This window comes from Lepus europaeus, chromosome X (assembly GCF_033115175.1).
Source record: "Lepus europaeus isolate LE1 chromosome X, mLepTim1.pri, whole genome shotgun sequence".
Lineage (NCBI taxonomy): Eukaryota > Metazoa > Chordata > Mammalia > Lagomorpha > Leporidae > Lepus > Lepus europaeus.
In genome coordinates, this window is record NC_084850.1 from 131,303,199 (window position 1) to 131,326,057 (window position 22,859).

General features: G+C 46.1%; 1 protein-coding gene across 2 annotated transcripts in view; it reads right to left on the reverse strand.

Moving 5' to 3' along the window:
• The window catches only part of NHS (NHS actin remodeling regulator), a 375,395-nt gene extending 371,800 nt beyond the window's left edge, over positions 1 to 3,595 (reverse strand). The window contains exons 1-2 of one of the 2 annotated variants that reach the window (XM_062183891.1): positions 3,270 to 3,595; positions 2,567 to 3,195 (exon numbers count right to left, since the gene is read on the reverse strand). In XM_062183891.1, the coding sequence (XP_062039875.1) occupies positions 2,567 to 3,122 (556 nt within the window). In that variant the 5' untranslated portion in view covers positions 3,123 to 3,195; positions 3,270 to 3,595. Of the gene's footprint in view, positions 1 to 2,566 lie in introns of both variants that reach the window. The other variant, XM_062183889.1, reaches the window with a different exon arrangement.
• Between the last annotated feature and the right edge of the window lie 19,264 nt (positions 3,596 to 22,859).

Here is a 22,859-nt window from a genome sequence, read left to right on the forward strand (position 1 = left end):
CATTCCTATATTCATTACAGGCTTCAGTCATCTCTCTACCTGGCCCTGAAGCATGTTGGGACCACACATGGGGCAGGTCCCAGATGCCAGAGTTCTTGTTCCAGTGCTACCTTGTGTAAGTGAGGCCTGTGTGCAGAAACAGTCCAGCTCCCTCATTTCCTCAGTAGAGGAGGTGTTGAGCTCAGAGTGTCCCCAGCTGGATTAAACCCCAGTGGTGCACAGGCATACCCAGCTTACACCTTGTATAGGCTTCTCTCCCTGCCCTGTCTCACTTCCGCACTCCTTCTCTCTGTTTCCTGATATCGCCTCCCAAATGAATTCTTGCACTGAAAATCCTTGTCTCCAGCTCTGCACTCTGGGCTACCCAAAGTAAGACACACAATATTGTGCTTTTCCTCCAGAAGGTAATGCCTGTTATGACCTCAAATGAAAACAATGCTGTCTTAAATTTAAATGGACAAAAGAGAGATCTGAACACAAAGTATGGAAGTAGCGCTTTAGAACAATGAAAAAAATAGTAAGAGATGTTAAATCCATCCTTGGGTACTATGTTAACCTCATCTTCATCTAGTCACATATCAGTATGTATAGAGTATGTCCTTAGCTGTATGCACACACTAACGATCCTCTCCTATCTCCATAACCATTAGTTTACAGTCTGCTCATTGGCAAGGGCTGGAAAGGACTGTGAAACTCTGAGTACCTAACTGCCCACTGCTGCTTCTCCAGAAAAGGCAGACGGAAGCACACATTCTGCTCCCGCACTGTTTCACCTGTGTGGGAGCTAACTTAAGGAGATCTCTCTCTCTCTCTCTCTCTCTCTCTCTCTCTCTCTCTCTCTCTCACATACACACACACACACACACACGGGAAATGTATGCACCACTCAACAGGCTGCACAACTTCCCTCCAGGACTTGTGAAGTACTGAAATCAGCACTCCCCCAACTACACTGCCTAGCTCTCAGTGCCGTGCAAAGCCAAGGGCCTGGCCCTGCTGTGTGGTTTGGGGTAAGAAGGAGGTAGGATTAAAGCGCTCATTTTAAGTCCCAAAAGTAAAATACGACTTGGCCTACGGCAGTCCTAATTCTTTCCAGAACTCATCCCCGGAATTGCCCTTTGAAACAACCAGTCATTAACCCAACTCTGGGTCTTTTATAGCTGCGAAAACCGATCGCGCACAGCATTTATTCATTACGCTTATTATTATTGTTATTGCAGAAAAGCAGCGAATTCCCGAGGCGGGGTTCAAAGGGGTTTTTCAGGGGAGCAGAGGAAAAGGGAGAGAAGGTGCGGGGCGGGCGGGCAGGGACCTGGAGAAGGCTGGGCTGGGTGGCTGGGGTGGGGGTGTGGGTGGGGGAGAGGTGCCCGGAAATCCCCAGGGAAGGATGCCGAGAAAGTGCCTGGGTCCCGCGCACTCCACTCCCGAGGCCGCTGTGCACCGGTGCAGCTGCTGCAGCCCCCCAGGAAGCTTCTTACGTAAGTCTGAGCCGCTGACATCACCTTGGCTGCGAGCGAGCGTCGCAGCTCGACTAGGCGCCAGAAGACGGGCGCGCCAGCCCAGTGGCCCTGTCCACCATCCTGGCAGTCCCTAAATGATTCCGCTGCCCCTGTCCGAGACAGGGGACCCGCCTGCGTACCCCCTGGAGCGTAGATGACATAACCGAGAGTCCTGGAGGTGTCGCAAAGTGAAGTGAACGCGCAGCAGAGATGTCCAAGGGTCTCCCGGCCCTCCTTCGTGGCTCCCCGCAGCCTGCCTGGCGGGACTATTTCACACCTAAGTCCGCAGGCGACAACCAGCCGGGGCTGCGGGAGAGCAGCCTGCAGAACGCTTGGAGGGCAGATGCTCCAGAAACCCCGGACAGCTGAAGCGGAAAGCATGCCCAGGGGGCTCCGGGCTCTGCAGAGGGCCCAGGGCCTCTCCCTTCCACGCCCCTTCCCGCGGCCCCTCTGGCACAGGAGGGTTTTCAGCAGAGCGCTTTGGAGTTCACTCCAGGAGGCCAGCTGCGCCGCGCTCGGTTTCGCGAGAGGGCAAAGCACAAGTTCGGGGCTCAGGGTAGCCCTGAGAGCATAGCAAGAGTGACCAAACGGCGTGCTGCTGCAGAAGCCCTGAAAAGACACGTACTGCTCCTGGAACCCCCAAACACGCCTGGGGTGCGCTATAGGGCTGGGGGCCAAGCTGCTGGCCACCACAGAAGTTATACCTCTCTGCCCTCCCAAGGACACGAAAGGCGAGCCCGGGAGGTGAATGACAGAGCCTCTGCCTCCCGTGCTCCCCCAAACGCTCCCTTTCTGCCGCCTCTCGGCTCAAGGCTGCCTGCGAATTCACAGGCGGTCCTTTAACTTTGAGCCCTCCACTCTACATCCCCGCATCGGTGTGCAGCCTGGCCACTCAGGCCCCGGAGGATGGCGGTGGATCTTGGGGCAGGGAGGGCAGCGAAGGCAAGAGTAAGGTGCAAGCTGCGGCGGGCGCGGCGCCGCGGGGCTGGGGTTGCGGCGACCGCGGAGGGCGCGAGGGTGCGGCGCAGGGGCCGAGCGCCCAGAGGGCGGACGGCGCGGGTACTCACGCACTGCCTCCTGCTTGGGGTCCAGCGTGCCGAGGACGCGCTGCACGCCGCCCAGCTTGCCCTGCAGCGCCCAGACGCGGCGATGGGTGAGCTGGATGTCGCTCTCGAGCTCCTGGAAGAGGCTGCATGCGTGCCGGGCCACGTCGGAGAGCTGCCGGAGGACGCGGGCCAGCGCGGCGTTGCTGACTGCGCACAGGTCCAGCATGAGTAGCACAGCCGCGGCTGCCGCCGAGGACGCGTCGCCAACCGCCGCCGCCGCCTCCGGGACCCCCGCCGCGATCTCCTCGCCGGCCGCCGGCGCCTCTCCGTGAGGCGGCTGAGCCTGGTCTGCTGCCTCAGGCAGCGGCGGGGGCGGCGGCGGCAGCCCGGGGGGCGCGGCGGGCGCGCGGGGAGGCTCCTCTGGCCCCGGCGCCTCGGCCTCCTCGAGCCGGCCGGGCGGCTGCAGGGGCGGCGGCGGCTCAGCGCTGCCTCCACTCGCGTCCTCTGCTGGGCCGGGCGCCGGGCGCCGCTGCCGGCACAGCCACTGCGGCTCCACGATCCGCTTGGCGAAAGGCATCCCGCGCGGCCGGGTCGCGACTTTCTGCTCTCTTCCGAGCACCCCTTGTGAGCTGGGGACCCGGCGCGCCCACCTGAACAAGGAGAGGGCAGGAATCAGGCAAAGGCGCGATCCGGCAGTCCGGATACGTAGGGGCTCCTTGCTCACCTGGCCTCCTCCTCTTCCCCGCCCTCTCCCTAGCAAATCAGTCCAGCTGGTCCTCTCTTGGGTGCACGCTTCCCTGGGGAGGATGACAAGCGCCGGGCACAGAAATCCTGGGGTGTGCCTGGGCTCTCCTCACTTGCTTCCAACTGGGGTCGGCTGGCTCAGCTCCATCGCTCCTGCGCTCGCTACCGCCGCCGCCTATATAAATGGGTGTGTGTGTGTGTGTGTGTGTATGTATGGGTGGGTGGGTGTGAGTGTGTGCGCGCGCCTCAGTTTGAAAGTACCCCGGCGCAGGCCTCTCCCCGCGCGCCCCTCGGCCGCTCCGGGGAGCGAGTGCGCCCGGGATCTCTCCTCTCTGGGCGGGGAGGAGGTTTCTAAGAGGCGCTCTGAAAACCCGGAGAGAGGAATCCGCCTCCAGTCCGGGCGCAGGAGGCGGCGCGGGGGCGGCGGAGCGGACGCCGGGCGGGGGAGGCCAGGGCGAGGGGGGCGCAGCGCCCTGTGCGGCCGCTGGGAGTCACTGGTGGCCTCGCGGCGCAGGGCACGTTCCGGCGCCAAGACACTTCCTCCTGTCCAAGGGGTGAGGGCTGAGCCGGTGGGGGCGGGGAGGCCTCAAGTTTGGGAGTAGGGGTGTGGGTAGCAAGCGCAGAGGGAGGCGGGGAGGGTACTGGGGATGCGGCCGATTTGGCCTGTTGCAGCAAGTTGCTTCGCCGGAATTCCAGCTCTGGGCAAGTCCTTTGGGCTCTTAGAGGGGAAACTTGGCTACTCCTTCAGGGTGCCCCGGGCTCTGGGAGCGCAGTGAGAAGCTGCGGAGGGTGACGGGCATGGGCTCCGGCCTGTGCAGCCCCAGTGACCAGAGTGCTGCTTATACCCCCTTCCCAGGCAGCACGTGGTCGCGGGCTCTGGGCACCCTCTCTACAGAACATCATGAATGAGACCCAAACCACCAATGAGCAAAACCCCAGAAAACTGCTGGCAAAACTCGTTGCACGCTAGATGAGATGAACACGATTACCTGTTTGTCACCGTCCTAGGCTAATCTTACGCAGGGTTTCTGAAGTTGTCCGTCAGAGATGATGATTCACAGAAGGACGAAGTTTTCCCCTTCAGTTAACTGAAAGGTATAATTTCTTAAAGGGCATACATTTTCGATGGCAGCAGGCTGCAGGCTGGATGCTGTCAACCTAAAATGTAAAGAGTTTGGGAAATGTTAATAAAATGCATGCTTTCATCTCTCCAAAGAGTATACCGGCAAAACAGCTTTGTATTTTAAAGTCACAAGCCAGACCTTGGGAATGCAGCCTTCGTTTCATGTGTCTAAAGTGAATTTGGGCAAATACGTTTTATGGCAACAATACGGTGCTGCAGAGCTGCCATAGTGTCTCCTGGCCTCTCCATCTTTATTGAAAGGCTGCTGCTCAGGGTTCAGTGGTTAGCAGTTTGGACTTGCCCACATTTTGGTTATAAAGGTTTCAACAGAGCCTTGTCTTATTCTTCCTAAAAATAATATTCTTGGCAAGGGAATGCCCTTGTTCATAAAAGATCCAGGCTAGGGCTTTGGGGGTAAAGGGTCATGATGTCCACAAGGTACACACAAATGATTGAGTCATAGCAAGGAAGATGATGACAAGAATGTGTATGTGTAAAGAGAGAGAAAAAACTATGGCAAAATGTAGAAAATAGTCTAGGTAAAGGACATATTGAGGATTGGCATGCATTTTTTGCAGATTTAAATTTGATTGAAAATAAAAAGTGAAAGGAAGAACATTTTAACAGTTTCTAAGGATTTGTTCATTTTCTCACAAATCTAAAAAAACTTAGAATTGCCTGCTTTAAAATTTAGCTTGACTTTTTAATATGTTCACATTCAGAACATGAATTTTGCTAGGCAGGCAAGCCAGACTCTTCCCTAAACACATGGAAGCATCTAGAACAATGAGGGGGGGATATGAAAGCAAGTCCGATGGCAGCAGTCCCCTGCCTTCACTCCCCGTCACCCAGCACTATCCTGTTAATAGCATTCAAGGACACCAGTGAAGTAGACCCAGCTGAACACTGACATGGTCAATGAATGAATGTGTGTGATTCTCACATCTAAAAGGAATTTCAGGTTGTTGGCAAATTCCTTCCAGGCCAAAGAGAAATGATCCCAAGGGAAGGGCACAGGCCCAGGAGAAGGAATGTCCCAGGAGGTAATTAAGCTCCAGGACAGACTGCATACCTTGATGTTTGCCCCAAAGCACAGACTCAAGTCAAGATTTCAAAATGATTCAAAGCACAGTTCAAGGATGCACAAAGGAAAAATTGCTTTGTAATCTTTTGGCCTCCTACTCATGTGCTGATATGGCTGTTTGGTTAAAAATAAAAAGCTTTGATTCTGGCTTTAGATCCCTTTCGTTCTCACTCTCCCCTCCCTTTTCTTTGGTGGTCCCCAGCGTTTTAGGTTTTTACAAAAGTTTTTTTTGTGTGTGACTTTGAAAGACAGCCTCCTCCAAACTCACCAAAAATATAACTAATATCAATGGTCAGAGTCATTGACACAGTTGCTTGATGTATTTTCAGTCCTGTGTCAGGTGTGAATAAAGGTGTCTTTAGTAAACTTTGTGAATGTTACACATTAGTACTACTGTGAATGGAAATAGTGTGCTAGCTAGGAGAGGGCAGCTGTCAGAAGACCTCCTGGCCCCAACCTACCCGTTACCCTCTCAAGTCCCTTCCGGGTGATTCACCTCTCCCCCCATACATGGTTTTTTGGATTGGCTCCTGCTTGATGGAACTAAAATACTGAAGTCAAAGGGGGAAAAAAGGAAGCAATGACATGTAATCTTGAGGGGATGCTGCTATAGCCCAATGCTGATGAATTTTCAACACACCCACAAGTTGTGTCTTGCTTATTCAAATCCCAGATTGTATCATTTGATCCTGAGTTTTCCCACAAAACGTTCTGATGTAGTCACGGTTGCTACCTGAAGCTAGATTGTTATACCTAGTTATGTATATGTTGCTCTTTCCCGATCTCTCTCTCTCTCTCTCTCTCTCTCTCTCTCTCTCTCTTTCACACACACACATACACACACACACATTCACACACCACTACTTATGAACACATATTTACTCCTGGCTTGTAGCCAAAATGGAAAGCAGAGGCAGCATTTAAAAATGACCCTATTGCCTAATCTCCAGCCATCGTTCCTGCAGCGCAATTTCCCCATAAACTCAAATGTACCGTCAGTATAAACCTTATGCCATTGTAAAATGAAAGAAATATCCTGTCTGCTGTCCCCACGCCCCAGTTACGCTCCTGGCTGCTCAAACCCAATAGAGGGAAAGACTTTGCTGAGCAACAGAATTGGCATTACGGTGGCCGGAGAACCTCTCCACTCTCAGCCTGGCTATCCTCATGCTTCCATAGAACCATAGTCAAGTTTCCTGTAGCACCTCACAAGCAGCAAGGCAGAATTTTCCAAAAGACGCTTCACTAGAAATGTTCTGATTCAGATATCCCAGCATCAGTGTTGCACTAGGATTATTTATACTTGAGAAAATACTTCTTTTGTCTAAGAAATACCAGATGCATGGTGCAAGTTAGCATAATCATTTAATTATAGTGACTGAAGACTCCCTTCCTCCACTGAATTGCACCTATTTCTCACTTAATCACGTTAATTCAATCCTAAAAACCCTGCCACTAAAATGCTGTTAAATAAAAAAATATTTCCATGGGGGCTGGGGCTGTGGCACAGTAGGTTAAGCAGCCATCTGTAATACTGGCATCCCATATAGGCACTGGTTTGAACCCTGGCTACTCTACTTCCAATCCAGCTCCCTCCTAGTGCACCTGGGAAAGCAGCAGAAGATGGCCCAAGGGCTTGCACCCCTGTATCCGCTTGGGAGACCTGGAAGAAGCTCCTCGTCCCTGGCTTTGGCCTGGCCCAACCACGGCTGTTGCAGCCATTTGGGGAGTGAACCAGCAGATGGAAGATTTCTCTCTCTCTCTCTCTCTCTCTCTCTCTCTCTCTCTGTAACTCTGCTTTTCAAATAAATAATCTTTAAAAATATATTTCCATTAATTTCATTAGGAAAAGTTATGAACATTCCATTACAACCTAAGTGACCTAAACCATTTCACAGATACAAGTTAACATAAGTAAGACCCAACAATTTAAAAGTAAGCGAACATGGATTGTACATAAAAAGTAATGTTGCAATACCTTGTAAAGGACGAAAGGCAGATTTGGAAGTAGGTGGTGAGAGGAGAAGTGAGTGGCTGTCATTTTCAGGAAATCCCTGGAGGGGAATATGGTTCACATCAAAGCAGAAATCTATTGAGAGCTCATGTTTATCCTATACTTAAACTGCTCTTATGGATAAAGTGATAGTAGAGAAAAATATCTTATTGGAAACAATGAAAGCTAAAGATGAGAGAGTTTTGCCATATGGGCAGAGCTCATACACATAATGGCCTGAGGGTTGGGGAGATGTTACTCATCTTTCTGTACCCCACTTCAAGAGGCCACCACCTTCAGAGTCCGCAAGAGGTTCTCCCAGCTCTAAAGTTAGCTGCTAAACTTAGAGACTTATCAACTCCCTCTCTCCTTTAGCTTTGCAGGTTTATGGGAGGAAGGCAGTGGCCCATGCTCTGATTCCATCTTGTCCGAGTGGGCACACGTTCTTTCACACGTGTAGCTTATTGCATGCAGATTATGTCCAAAACTTTTATGTAAACTCAAAAGTCTACATTTTCCTCAGCTCCAGAATCTTGGCTTTGTCTCCTGGTGTTCCCGTGAAACACTTGAGGAGGACATATTCATTCATAGAACAAAATATCAAGCCTCTATACACTTAAGTATGAGGGTACTTCAAATATTTGTGGAAAATAGAAAATAGACTTTTGGTGCCAAAAAATTTTGAAATCCCTCCACAGATTTTTTTTCATAACATACACTTGCTATGAACTTTTTTGAAGACCCCTCATATGCATGGATTTCAAAAATGTTGGCCCCCAAATGAATACCTTCTCATTCCATTCTCTGTGGACTTTTTGATGCCCCCTTGTGTGCGTACCTGTACTAGTATGTTGATGATTCTCGTGTGTAGTTTTAAGGGGGGAAACGACTCTATGTCACTACTCACAGCTGTCCCTTTCTTTTAGCTCTCACTTTTCTCTCACTCAAATTCTTCTTTAGTCTATTAAGTAGGAAAGACAGGAGTCTCTGTGTTTTACTGACAGGGAAACGTGGGCAGGGAGGAAAATAATGCTACTAAGTGGTTTTCCCAAAATGTCAAAGACCGCAAGTCCAAAGAGTGCCCCCCCCCCCCCCGCGCGCCTTTTTATCTTCCCATGCAGAGACCTGTTGATTACTCACATTGTTTCCAATGAGAGGAATTCTGCTTTCTTATCTTCAAACATCCTAGCCTCACATTTTACAACTGAATATAATTTTAAACATGCCAAATCTGGATCTAGTCAGAACTGCGAATGCATAATTCAAAATAACTGACAGAGTTAGAGCAGATGGCGATAGCACCCAACAATGGAGTTTCATTCATTTATTCATTCCTTTGGTTACGCAACAAACATTTACTGGGTGCTCAGGCCTCGGTGAGATGCTGGGGATATAAAAGGAAAGAAGACACAAACAGTGCTCTCAAAGGGTGCAGACTAGTGGGGGAGACAGACATGTAAACAAATAATTGTAGTGCAAAGTCAGGCAAGCTATAATAGAGATAAGAATTAAGTGGTATTCAGAATCCCAGAGCGATTAGCATTGTCTGGGAGGACTACACAGTGGAGCAAGGATTTTAAGAGCAACACAGGCTTCAGGGCTGCTGATTCTTACAGCTCAAACCTGGAAAGGATGAAGCCGAGACCCAAGCATCAACACGTGGTCAAAGGAACAACAGAGTGGCTTTAAAATTCAGAGGCCCACCAACTGGCTGCCAGAGCAGATGTGCTCTTGACTACAGCTTCATTAACCGGTGTTTCCAGCAAGTCTGTAAACAGCCCTGGAAATCAGGCTGGAGGAGAAGGAATGTGGAAATTATGTTGCCTTCTTTTCAAAGCTCACTTGTAATTTTCACTCTTTGGCAGGGCTCAGTTTATAAAGAGGAAGTGGAAGATTTTTAATATATTTCCTATAAAGAAAAGTCCTCAACTGGGTAAGACGAACCACAGTCTCTGGGGCACATGGTGCTAATAAAGTTAAACAGCCATTCTCCAGGGTTTCATAAGCTCCCCCTGTTCCCTCCTCTTTTTAACTGTTCAGAATTTGCTCGCCAAGCACCATTCTGTGATGAAAACACCCAGTGCTGGCCTTGACCCAGAGGAAGTGCTTTTGACTGTGGTGGTCCTAAAATAAATCAGCCTTTTTTGAGAGGGACTTGAGGGAGTAAAACCTACAACTCCCATTATCAGCCTGGGATTGAGTCCTTGTGAATAGCAGAGGCAGCAAACTTCCAACTTTATCAAGATCGTGGTGCTCATTAAGGAAGTGAAATTGAGCCAGATTTGAAGGAAAGCACTATAGTAATTACAGAGTTATGAAGATTTCAAAGCTATGCGCCTGGGCACGCAGAGCGCAATGCGTTTCCTTTGGGTTCAGAGACACCGCAATTACAAGGCTTAAGGGTAGCAAAGCACCGAATTAGAACTCCCCATTAGTTTGATTAATCACTGATGTTAAGTACAGGCACTGCAAATGGCTCAGCCTGATTTGTGTCTCTTCCTGGTCCCCCACCCCTTTTTTGCCCTCAATTTCCTTTACAAAATCAGGGGGCCCAGGAAGAATACAAACCTTGTATTAACAATAAGAAATTGAGTGCAAGAAAGTTAAAACTTCCTGAAGCTTAACAACTTGTCTCCATCAGTGATGGCTTTGCCAAGAGTTGTATAATAGCGTGTTCTTTTTTCTTCCCAGGCTGTTAAATGTTAACAATACAACAATGGCATGTTAGTAAGTCTAATAAGAAAACCAGAGAATAAAGTACTTCATGCAGGTTCATAACAAGTTAACATTGCCGTAGAAAGCTCACTGGGATAATAATATATGATGTTGTATTAGACGGGCTATCACACACAACCAACCAAAAAAAAGTATTTACTCAATTAGCAGTAATGGCTGAGAGTCTGCTTCTTTGGAAGGAACTATTACACTCCTCTAATCAACATGACTAACAAATCCACTTGCAGAAATGGTGTCTTGCCCTTGAAAATGACACGGCTGGTGTTAGGTAAGTATGGAGGGGGGGTCAGGATATTTGGTCTGGTGCCTCCTCATCAACACAACCAAACATCACAGCCAATTTCATGAATTGTTAACACAAAGATATGAAAAGGTCAACTTACTGATTCAAACCCAGCATGATGGAGCCATCAGAGAAAGAACTCTGTAAACGGAAATCTAGAACTCTCAACACAAAGGCACTTGACTGGAAGGGCCAACACTTAAATTGCATGCTAAGACGGCCCTTGATGGGAAAGGTGATTTTGTCAGTGGGAGATTTGTAACAAAAAATGTCACTGAAATTTACTTATGTGGCCCTTTTCATATTTGTGCATGAACTGCAGCACTCTTGGGATCAAATGTGAGACAACCGACCAGCCATGCTTCTTAAATTATTTTTGGAGGTGTTTTCTTTCTCCTCCTCAATTGTAAAGATCCAAGAATAACAGCCCAGTGCACAAAGTAGTCATTTTTATTTCTCATCCTGTCTCGATGGTCTCATAATAGGTTCAATAGGAGTCTGGAAATAATGAAAACCTCTCCATGGAGAAACACAAGACTCGCCATAAGGCATGATAGTACCTAGGAGTCTCCTACAGTAACGGCCACACCAGCAGAAACATTGCAAGGTCTGAATTTCCTACTTATGAGCACAAGAATTTAAAAGGTGACTATCCTACTTACTCTCTAGTGTACAGATGGACTACCAAGCCACTAGGATGAAAATAAACAGTCATCTTAGAATTCTGTTGAAAAAACTCAGTAGGCCTATTACTTCAGTTACAGCCTCATTTTGATCTTTGAAACACATTTAAAATATTTCCTTCTTACTGACCTTGGGGAAAACTTCACCTCTGGTTGCTAAGGAAGCCACAATACAAGGATAGGGAGGCAGAAACAGAGAAGAGAGTTGGATTTTTAAAAAAATATATATTTTCCACTTTTATTTTAGTTTTGCTGTTTGCTGCTAGGAGAGGGACAATTTGTTTCTAAACACGCTTAGGCCTCAGGTAGTTTTGTTCATGTAAGAAACATAGCCACTTACCCTCTTCTGCCTTCCTAATATAACAGAATCTCACTTTGGTTCCAGATGGCAGTGGTGCCAGCCAATCTGCTCACCATCCCAGACTCCTTGCATTCAGGGTTGACCAGATGACATAGCTCTGGACAAGGACATCTACACAGAAATCTGCTAGAGATTTCTGAACATATTTTTGCTTTCTAATATAAGATCTGCCCCTTCGTGCGTCTTCCTTTTTCTTGGAGATTGGACTCCAGACTGCAATAGATGGGCTGTTCTGGACCGTGTCATGCATGAGAATGAAAGCCTCCTGCAAAGGATGGTAAAGCCAAAGGAGAGAAGGCGCCTGGGATACAAATTAGAACTACAGCTGCCCCATGCCTGGACTCCTTCCACTCTAGATTTCTTATATTATGAAAATAAGCACCAATTTTTGTTAGTCACTGTACATACAGATACAGTTCTGTCTACAGGAGTACTAATTCTTGGCAAAACAATGCTACCTAATTCAGGAGATCAGAATTCTGTACTGTCAGGAGACCAGAATTCTGGGTCTATCGTATTCATTTTTTCCATACATATTATTATTTTTTAAAGAGTTATTTTAGTTTTTGGAAGGCAGAGTTAGAGAGAGGGAGAGACAGAGAGAGAGATCTTCCATTCACTGGTTTGCTCCCCAAATGGCCGCAATGGCTGGGGATGGACCAGACCAAAGCCAGGAGCCAAGAGCTTCCTTTTGGGCTCCCATGTGGCTACAGAAGCCCAAGAACCTGGGCCATCTTCCGCTGCCCTCCCAGGTGCATTAGCAGGGAGCTGCATGTGAAGTGGAGCAGCCAGGACTTGAACCAGCATCCATATGGCATTGCAGGCAGTGGCTTAACCCACTATGTCACAGTGCTGGCCCCAATACCCTGTCTTAGATCAGGCTTCGATTAGCAGAGACTGAAGTAGGAAATTTTGGGTGTAGATGACTTAGTAAAGGAGTACTCTCAGGAGGAACCTGTGAGGAAGTAAGGATGGTAGAGGGAGCTAAGCAGAGATGTGCATTCAGGATAAGGCTAGCCTCAGATACCTTTAGAGTGTGAGTACCAGTCCAGAGTATGTTTGACACAGTTCTAGAGAGTCCTTGGCCATGGGTTGCCATTCTAGGGGGATGTAACCTTCTGAGAGGTTCATTTTTTTTTTAAATTAAGAAAGCATACATTTTTTTTTGCATTTCCCTCTTTGAACACAGCATCAGAAACTTTCATCCTTTGAATTGAAGAGCTTGCTTACAACTCATGTCATTTATCACTCACCTATATGCAACTAGCCACCATGTTGGTTCTGACCAGTATAACATCCCAAGAGTTTTAAATACTAATTATAAATCAATTAATTTGATCCTCAACTGATCCCTGGATAGGAAAAATTGCAAAAGAATTGTTAATATTGAGATACAAGTTAATGTGAAGCATAAAAACAAGAATCAATTGTGATAATCTCCCCTAGATCAGTATTCAACTGATCATGATGAAAGAACTCCATGACTAGAGAATCCAAAAACTCAATTCAGGGTTTCTATAGTCTTTGTCCTGTCTCCAAACTCAGCATCTTGATGTTTAAATATTCAAATACCTAGAAGGAATAAACTAAACTAAATGACCCTTCTAGATCTAAGATTACTTATTTCCAAACACTAATGTTCAATATTAATCCAACCTAAATTCTTGCATGCTGCTTTGTAGTTTCCAATGTTAAAACATATGAGATGCACATTGTATAGTATGTCTACACAAAAACAAGTATAAAGCAATGTATAAAATGAAGGCAACTAGGGAGAACTGTGTAATCTGGGAGGTAATAAAGGCTACCTAAATCCAGTTCCCATTTGGACCAATTCCTTCAGCTTTACGATAACATCAGTTTGGTTTTTGTCACCTGAAACAGAGAATTCCATCCTAGCAAAGCTCTGAAATCAATATGACTTTCTTCCCCTTCAGTCTTGTTCTTCCATATATGCCAAGTGTTCAAATGGCTAAAGCCTAGGACTAATTGACAGGTCAGTCCCTGAATCTTCATAGATCTGAAAACTCCCTATGAGCAATTCCACACAAACAGAAGAATTTACCATGTAAAGATCATATTTTAATTAAACATTGTATTGAATTCTAATGCCTAAATGAAGTGTTTTATATATTAATGTTGATACCTATTTATTATATATATGCAGCAAATAGACAAAAGCCAATCCAATTCAGTGCTATTGGATGGTGGTTTACTTTGCTGTTTCCTCATATTTTAAGATTCCCTGTGATGTGTTTACAAAGCTGTCATTGTCAGTTCTAATTGTAGGAAGGTAACCCCCTGTGATTAAGGTAGCATGCAAAGGATGGAGCCTGGGGCTGAAAGGTAGAAACCTTGAACACAGCACTCTCATCAGTGAGTTAGAGAATTCCCTGGGCAAGCCACCCTTCTTTTCTTTTCTCAATTCTCTTTCAGATCATAATTCTCAGCTTCATATATGAAAGTTCTGAAAACAAACCTCAACCAAAGACCTGGTGATTCTGGGATGAAATGAACCACCATGTACTGCTGTTATCTGACATGGTGCTTGTGGTTTTTTGTTTGTTTGTTTTGGGAGAAAATGACATCTACATTCTTCTCCATCATTGTCTAAAAAGAGTCTCCTTGGGAAACACAGCTGGAGGTTTGCCCATTTTAAATAACAAAACAAAGAATCTTCCCCAAATCTCTGGAGTCACTCTGCTCTGGTCTAAGAGGATTCTTAGGCAATAATTTCCTGGTAACCAGTCTCAAATATATTCCCCTTACTTATTTCCTTTCCGAGTCTACCTTCACATTACAAAACTATTTCTCTGCCTTCAGTCTTCACTTTTAGACATTAATACATGCTAGTTCTTACCATGGTGTTATCCAACATAACATGCTCCCTGTCTCCCACAAACTACCACTATTTCTAGCCTTGTGAATTCAGTGTTTTATTCATTCAGAAAGTTTTTAGTTTTCTCTAACTTTTGCTATTGGATACAGTGTGAGGAGTATGGAATTAACTTGTATCTTCTTCATGATTCACCATGATTCTCTACTTTGGCTGCACATCAAAATCACCTGGAAACCTTTTAAAAAATATTGGTACCACATCTCCACTGCCAGCCTCACCAAGAATTCCTGGGTTTGTCTTTTTGTCTTGTTTTGTTTTTGGTATCAACTTATTTATTCCAAAGATCCAAAGCCAGAGAGAGAGGGAGAGAGAGAGAGACAGACAGACAGACAGACAGACATAGGTACAAAGAGAGTTCCAACCCACTGGTTCACTTCCAAAATGCATGCAATGTCTGGGGCAGGGGCTGATGCTGGAGCCAGAATGCAAGAATTTAATTCAGGTCTTCCAAGTGGGCAGAAGGAGCCCAAGCACTTGAGCCATTATGACTGACTCTCGGGATCTACATTATCAGGAAACTGGAGTTAGGAACTGGAACCAAATATAGGTAGTCTGATGTGGGACACAAGAATCTGAATCAGTGTCTCAACTGCTGGTTATGACCACCCCAAGAAGTTATACTTTAATTGGTCTAGGGTACAGCCTGGGCATTAGGAATTTTTAAATTCCCTGGGTATTTCTAATGTGCAGCCAAGACTTAGGATGAACTGGAGTAAGCAGACTTCATTTAAGTACAGCCACTAATTACTTATATGGTCTTGAGCAAAAGAAGTATTTACTTATCCAGCAGGTACTCCTTGATAGTGTGTTGTATGCAAGACACTGCTAGGGACCTACTCTCATTGCTTCCATGTGAATTGAACTAAATTTATTTTTTATTCATTTAGAAAGTAAATATTGAGTGCCTATTACCTGCCAAGAACTGTGCTGGCACAAGGAACACAGCAGTGAACCAGAGAAATCCTCATAGAGCTTACAATTTAGTTTAAGGAGGCATGACCATATGAGGGGCCTTCAAAAGGTTCATAGAAAATGTACATTATGAAAAAACTGCAGATATTTTTTAAAATTTTTTTGGCATTGGGGCTGGCGCTTTGGCGCACTAGGTTAATCCTCCACCTGCAGCGCCAGCATCCCATATGGGCGCCAGTTCTAGTCCCGGTTGCTCTTCTTCCGGTCCAGCTCTCTGCTATGGCCTGGGAAAGCAGTAGAAGATGGCCCAAGTCCTTGGGCCCCTGCACCCGCGTGGGAGACCAGGAAGAAGCACCTGGGTCCTGGCTCCGGATTGGTGCAGCTCCGGCTGTTGTGACTATTTGGGGAGTGAACTAACGGAAGGAAAACCTTTCTCTCTGTCTCTCTCTCTCTCACTGTCTGTAACTCTACCTGTCAAATAAATTAAAATCTTTAAAAATTTTTTTGGCATTAAAATAAATTCATACTAACTTGTTATGACATGTCTGAACAGGATCTAGTTTGGGGCACTAAGAAGAATAAAATATCAATTTGAAAAGAGCCCTGATTAGAGCAACATCAGTTCTACTAAAATGGAAGCAAGAACAAACATCAAATGTATAGTGAAGCTTGAGTGCAAGAATGGGGAAATCATTGATGTCTCAAAAGTGTATGGGGACAGTTGCTTCCCCAAAATCAGCAGTTTACAAATGGATAAATTGTTTCAAGAAAGGATAAGGTGATGTTGAAGATGCAGCTCACAGCAGCAGACTGTCCACATCAATTTTCAAGGAAAAATTTGTGTTCTTCAGGCCTTCATTGAAGAGGGCCAATGACTAACAGCAAAAATAATAGTACTACAGACCTCTCAGTTGGTTCAGGTTATATGATTCCACTGAGAAATTAAATGGTTTCAAACTTTCTGCTCAGTGGATACCAAAACTGTTGTGCCAGATCAGCTGCAGACAAAAGCAGGACTTTAAGTGGAAATTTCAAACAAATGGGATAAAAAGCCTGAAGTGTTTCTTTGAAGACTTGTAACAGGAGATAAAACATGGCTTTGCCAGTACGATCCTGAAGACACAACACAATCAAAGCAATGGTTACCAAGAAGTAGAAGTGGTCCACTCAGAACAAAAGTGGACTGGTCAAGAGCCAAGGGCATGACAATAGTATTTTTGGAACGCCAAAAGCATTTTGGTTGTTGACTTTCGGGAGGATCAAAGAACAATAACATTTGCTTGTTAGGAGAGTGCTTTGAGAAAGTTGGCCCAAGCTGTATCAGAAAAAAATGCTTAGGAATGCTTCACTAGAGAGCCCTTCTTCACCATGACAACATTCCTACTCATGCGCAAGAGAGATTCGGTGAGAGTTTTGAGGGAAATCAGTATGCATCCACCTTATAGTCTTGAATTGGCTTCTTCTGACTTCTTTTTGTTTCCTAATCGTAAAACATCTTTAAAGGGCACCCTTTTTTCAGTTAATAATGTCAAAAAGACTGCATTTGCATGATTAAATTCCCAGGACACTCAGTTTTTAGAGATGAATTAGATGGCTCATATCATTACTTACAAAAGTGTCTTGAACATTTATTCTCAATAAAAATACAGTTTATATTTTTATTTGTGTTAATCCTATTTTCCCAGAAACTTTTTGAAGTCCCCTCATATGACTAGTGAAAAAGTGAGGAGCAATGGTAAATGGAGACGTGTGATGGGATGGACTGACAACCAACATGGAGACAGCAGTGGTGGCAGAAGAGAGGCGAGAAATGGAGAGAAACAGATGGGTTACAGGAATAATCAAGGAGATAACTTCACCATGACTTGGTGAAGGATGTTATATAGGGGTAAAAGAGATAAAAGGAATAAGGCCAACTCATATGTCCCAAGATTGATAGGCCATCTGCTAGCGCAAGGAATGTGGGAAAACAACCTCAACCACTCCAAAAGGTTATGCGGGTCTAGAGCTAAGGTATATGGAACTGTAGGAATGAAACCAATCCCAGCTCAGACAGAGATAAGGCTGTGGAGGGGCCTTGGGCAAGAAAGCAATGTCTACTTTAAGTGGTCATTTCGACACATGGAATGGGTCTTTGTATAGCTAAAGAGGCAACCACTACACTCTGCTACCAGAGGACCAACACTGGCTAATGTGAAAGGGAAAAATGAATAGAAGAATCGATTCAGATAGTATAATGATGTGAGGTACCAAGTCCAGGATGGAGGGCTTGGAGGCACTTAGGGAAAAAAGTCCTCTTTCTCTTTCTGAATGTAGACTGTGTTGTTCTTGAGAATTAATATTTGTCCTTGGGAGATTTCTGCAAGTGTGAATATGAGTGTGAACATGAGTGTGAGTGTGTGTGTGTGTGTGCGTGTGCTGAGAGAGAGAGAAAGAGATGTGTGTGTACAGGTACTGTCTGATAAGGTAAAGAGTAAAGACATGCATTCGTCCCTCCCCACAGCAAACAAGTCCTGCAGTGAAGTGCACAGAGTTCCTGCCAGGGGGCGACTGCAGAGGTCTCCCGTAGGCTAACTCACACTGAGGGAAAGGTCCTGCTGTGAGAAGTTGGAGGCATCCGCAGCTGACAACAGCCTCAGTGGATGAACATTTCCTAAAGGGGAGAAGCAGAGGTGGAAAGAGAATGGGCTTCCACAGAGACGATGTGGGGGTGGGGGAGAGCAAGGACAGGAACTGTGGTATGCTTCTCAGGGTTCCCCTGTGGCAGCCAGACTCCTCAAGGGTTCCTGTGGTTTTACATCCTTCCTTTAACAAGTGGTTTCCCCCTTTAATGTGCCTCAAACCTCAAGCACAGACTGAGAGGCACCCAGGAGGCTCTAGTGGTGTTGGAGAGAAAAGTGAGAATTGGGACTCTCCATCATCCCCTGAGTCTCCCAGAAGTCCTTGCAGAAGAAATAGCAATTTACTAATGTAAAGGCCCTCCCAGCCATCCAGACCTATACCCACAGAGAAGTTCATAGCTCCCTCAGCTCGAAGGGGAAGTAACACATGACTTGAAGTTGCCACTGGACAAGTTAAACATGGATTGGGATTCAATCTGTTCTTTTCCCAAATACAGTGGGGAGTCAATCCTTAAGAGTGAGACAGAAACTTCCATTTTATTTATCAAAGCAAAGCACTAGGCACAGTGCCTGGTTCAGAGTTGGCACTCATCAATTGGTAGCCATTATGATGATTATAATTATGATTATTACTATCATTGAGATTCAGTTGCTATAGAGATTACTGTGACCCTAGGTGATGTGAGAATGGTTCACAGAGTAAGAAGTCCTTCAAGCTCAGGACTAATACATTGTAATGAGGATTGCATGGCTCTCCAGCTCCAAATCAATCTCTATCCTCTCTTCCCAGCAAGGATGGGTTAGATAACTGAAGCTCATAGCACCTAAACCATGAGACTCCTGTGACATCTGCTTCTTGCTTCACAATGGCTCATTTCTGCTTTCCAAAGTATCAGCAGATGCCTTTGAAGGTCCCCCATGCTTCATTCTAGAGGCCTGAGGAGGCCAAAATGATACTTCAAGAGATGAGAGAAAAATTAGACAAATGTAGGGCCAAGAAGTACAGTGTGGATGGACAGCTGGCGCTGTGGCTCACTAGGCTAATCCTCCGCCTGCAGCGCCAGTACCCCAGGTTCTAGTCCCGGTTGGGGCGCCGGATTCTGTCCCGGTTGCCCCTCTTCCAGGCCAGCTCTCTGCTATGGCCCAGGAGTGCAGTGAAGGATGGCCTGCACCCACATGGGAGACCAGGAGAAGCACCTGGCTCCTGCCTTCAGATTGGCATAGCTCCGGCCGTAGCAGCCATTTGGGGGGGGGGGTGAACCAACGGCAAAAAGGAAGACCTTTCTCTCTGTATCTCTCTCTCTCACTGTCTAACTCTGCCTGTCAAAAAAAAAAAAAAAAGAAGAAGGAGAAGAAGTACAGTGTGGATGGAGAAGAGACAAAGGTAGGGCCAGCCGGGGTACCAATAGGAAACAGATGACAGATTCAAATGAGGATGATTTGAAGAGGTTTCTTTTACCAAGGGAGTAATTATACAGCGGCAGCGAGTGGGGACAATGCAGGGACTCAAGGCAAGCAGAAGCAGAGCTATTACCACCCCTAGGCCCAAAGGGAGTGAGAGGTTACCAGAAGGAGAGAAAGTCATCTAGGCAGACTTCTTTGAAAGAAGCAGTGACCTTGGGTCAAGGGACAGTAGCAGCACAAAAAAAAGAACTGAGAAAATAAGTACCCAGACTTCAGACTTCAGTCTCCTCCCTCTCCTCCCAAGCCCCACCCGCAATCTCCTTCTGCAACTCTCCATGATTCGAACCCAGCTGGAAGCCTGTGGTTTAGGGGGCCCTGTTCATATAGCCCACACTGATGAGGCTCCTAGGCCATAGAGCCTGGTGCAAGGGGCATCTAAGGACTGGTTCCTTTTTTGCCAAAGAAGATAAGACTATAGGTGCATCAGCAACAAAACTGATGAAGTATATAAACTCACTGTCTTTGGAGCAAAAAGAAACCCTTATTTTGAAAACAGGCGGGACAAGCATGCAGCGGGTTAAAGCCCCGGTCTGCGGTGCCGGCATCCAATATAGGCGCCGGTTTGAATCCCGGCTGCTCCACTTCCGATCCAACTCTCTGCTATGGCCTGGGAAAGCAGCAGAAGATGGTCCAAGTCCTTGAGCCCCAGCACCCACGTGGGAGACCTGGAAGAAGCTCCTGGCTCCTGGCTTCGGATCGGCACAGCTCCAGCCATTGCAGCCATCTGGGGAGTGAACCAGCAGATGGAAGACCTTTCTCTCTCTCTCTCTCTCTCTCTCTCTCTCTCTCTCTCTCTGCAACTCTGCCTCTCAAATAAATAAATCTTTTTTTAAAAAAAGAAAAGAAAACAGGCACGCCCAGGAGCAGGAGAGGATGAAAAAAACGCTAGAAAAGAAATAATTTTTCCTATGGCCGCCAAAAGGACCACGGGGATCTAGAAAAGCTTACTGTGAGGAGCGGGAGAAGGTGCCAGGGTGCTAGTGTGGTGGGAGCAGGAGGAGCCAAAGCTCTCAACAAAGGAAAATCAATGTTCATCAGTAAGAAGCGTAGAAAGTGACTATACAAAGTATAGTTGGGCTTCTTAACAAAGGGCCCCAGCCTAGAGATCTGGCAGTGATGTGAGGGGTGAGGAATGGGGGCTAGGGTCGCATCTCCTTTTCTTTTCCCCATCCTCCTCCTGGAAGTCACACAGACATTTCCCTAACACTGCAGTGTGTGTGCATGGGTGTATGTGTGTGTGTGTGTGTTCACTTGTCACTAAATGATCAGTACTCAATGAAACACTTCTATTTTGGGGTCATTAGCATCTCTAAAACAAGACACAGAAAAGCAGAGGGAGGCAGCTAGGGGCTGCATTTAATCTTTTCGAATATCGCAGTGTGAAGGAAACCGGAGAATGAAAACATAGTCATTTAGAAAATGGTTGATGAGTCACTGATTGGCACAGGGTGGAGAAAAGGAGAAGTCATTATTCATTCAGAGTATGCCTGGTCTGTAAAAATAGGCTCATCACTGTGCTGGGGGGGGGGGGTGTCTGAGCTTCAGAGACTGAGGCAGAGGTGGGGGCTGAGCAGGGCAAGGACTGGGACAACAACTGCCCAGCGCAGCCAGGACCCACCACCTCCATCGACATGTATCTTGGCCCTTGAAAACCTTCCAACTGTAAGAAGTGGAAAGACAGCTTAATGTGCTTTGTTCTTCCTGTACCTCTTTCTTGAGACCTTTTTGGGAAACTTTAGCTTTTGGGGAAGCAGGCCAAGTAGAAGAGACAGCACTTTTTGTGACCATAATTTTGCCAACAGGCCCAACACTCCATTACTCACAAAATTCCTTTTCCAGGGCCTGGACTACCCAGGTCTCCCTGTGTTTGACCTCTTTGTTGCTGATTGGCTGTTCTATGATATTGTCGGTGGGAAATGGGGGCAGGGATTTAGACTCCATGAAACTAGAACATGATGAAATGTGTGCTGCAGGGGGAAAATTAAAGTCCTGGATAAGCAGAAGTTTGCAGATTGCCTGGAAATATGTTTCTGCATGTGTTGTAGAGGTTAAAAAAAGAAAAGAACAACTGTTTATTAAGGATTTTGCCTTTGCCTCATAGTTCCTGAGCCTCAATGTGCAAATCTGGGCAATGGGTGAGCAGCTGAAGCATAAAGAGCTTAATAGGTTTGCCAGGGGAAGGGTGAAGAGTTGGGAACTTCAAAGAAGAGAAAAGAATGGATCTAGAAGGGGAAAGAAGGTCAAGGTCAGGTCAGGCTGCCTTGGAGAGAAAGCCTAGGGACTTTTGGAGGGACAACTGTTGAGTTATGATGAAATAAAGAGAAAGATGAGTGAGGGGGGACTTGACATTTCTTCTTTATGTTTCCTGGACACTGCAGTCAAATTTTAAATAGCTTTCCAATTATTTTGGATCATTGGAATGGTATTTCTTCAGAATGCTTACTGAGCATAGGTGAACAATAGGGTGGCTCAGATTTATGCAGATTACAAATGTAGAGCACATCCCATCCACACAGATGTGTGCGCCCTGACCACCCCTCACAAACTTGTACATCTAGCCATCTAACTCTCTTACATTACACTTTGGTTCCTTACTTGCTTACTTGCTTGTTCCTGCCTATACTGTAAGAAACTTAACCTACTCTAAGTAGGTACCAAAAAGGAAAGCCCGGCACTAGTTTCAGAGAAGTAGGAAGACCTGCAAGGTTCAAAGTGATCTCTCTCTGCAATTCTATCCTGAAAGGGCAAAAGCAGCCAAGAGCACAATCTTCCAGCTTGTGGTCCGGTCCTTCCAGTAACTGAGAAAGGCTAAGGTGCTGGAGGTACAAGAGAGACTCAGTAGCCTGCAGACTGTTGAGAGATGTCTCCATTCAGTTGAGAACCTGGAACTACAGTTGTTTCTCATAAAAATTATTTTAAATATATTGTATGTACAGCATTCAGTTTTACTAATGGACTCTTACAAATTTAATCTTCATCAGAATAAATAACATGTACTTTACTTTTATATCCTTCTTAATTTTTAAAAAAAAACAAACTCATTTTTATTTGAAAGGCAGAGCAACAGACAAATAGATCTTCTGTGCACTGGTTCACTTCCCAAATGCCCACGGCATCCAGGGCTGGGCCGGACTGATAAGCCAGGAGATAGGAACACCACTCAGGACTGCCACATAGATGACAGGGACGCAAATACTTGAGTGTGCACATTAGCAGCAATGCTGGATTGGAAGCAGAGGTGGTTCTCGATCCCAGGCACTCTGATATGGGGTGTGGGCATCTCAAGTGAGAAGTTTAACCCATTGTGCCACAACATCTGCCCCTATATAATTTTTTAGTCCTTTAAAATATTGAACATGATTTTTAGGTATGTACTCTCTCTTTTCATTCAACAAAACGCTAACTCTTCTA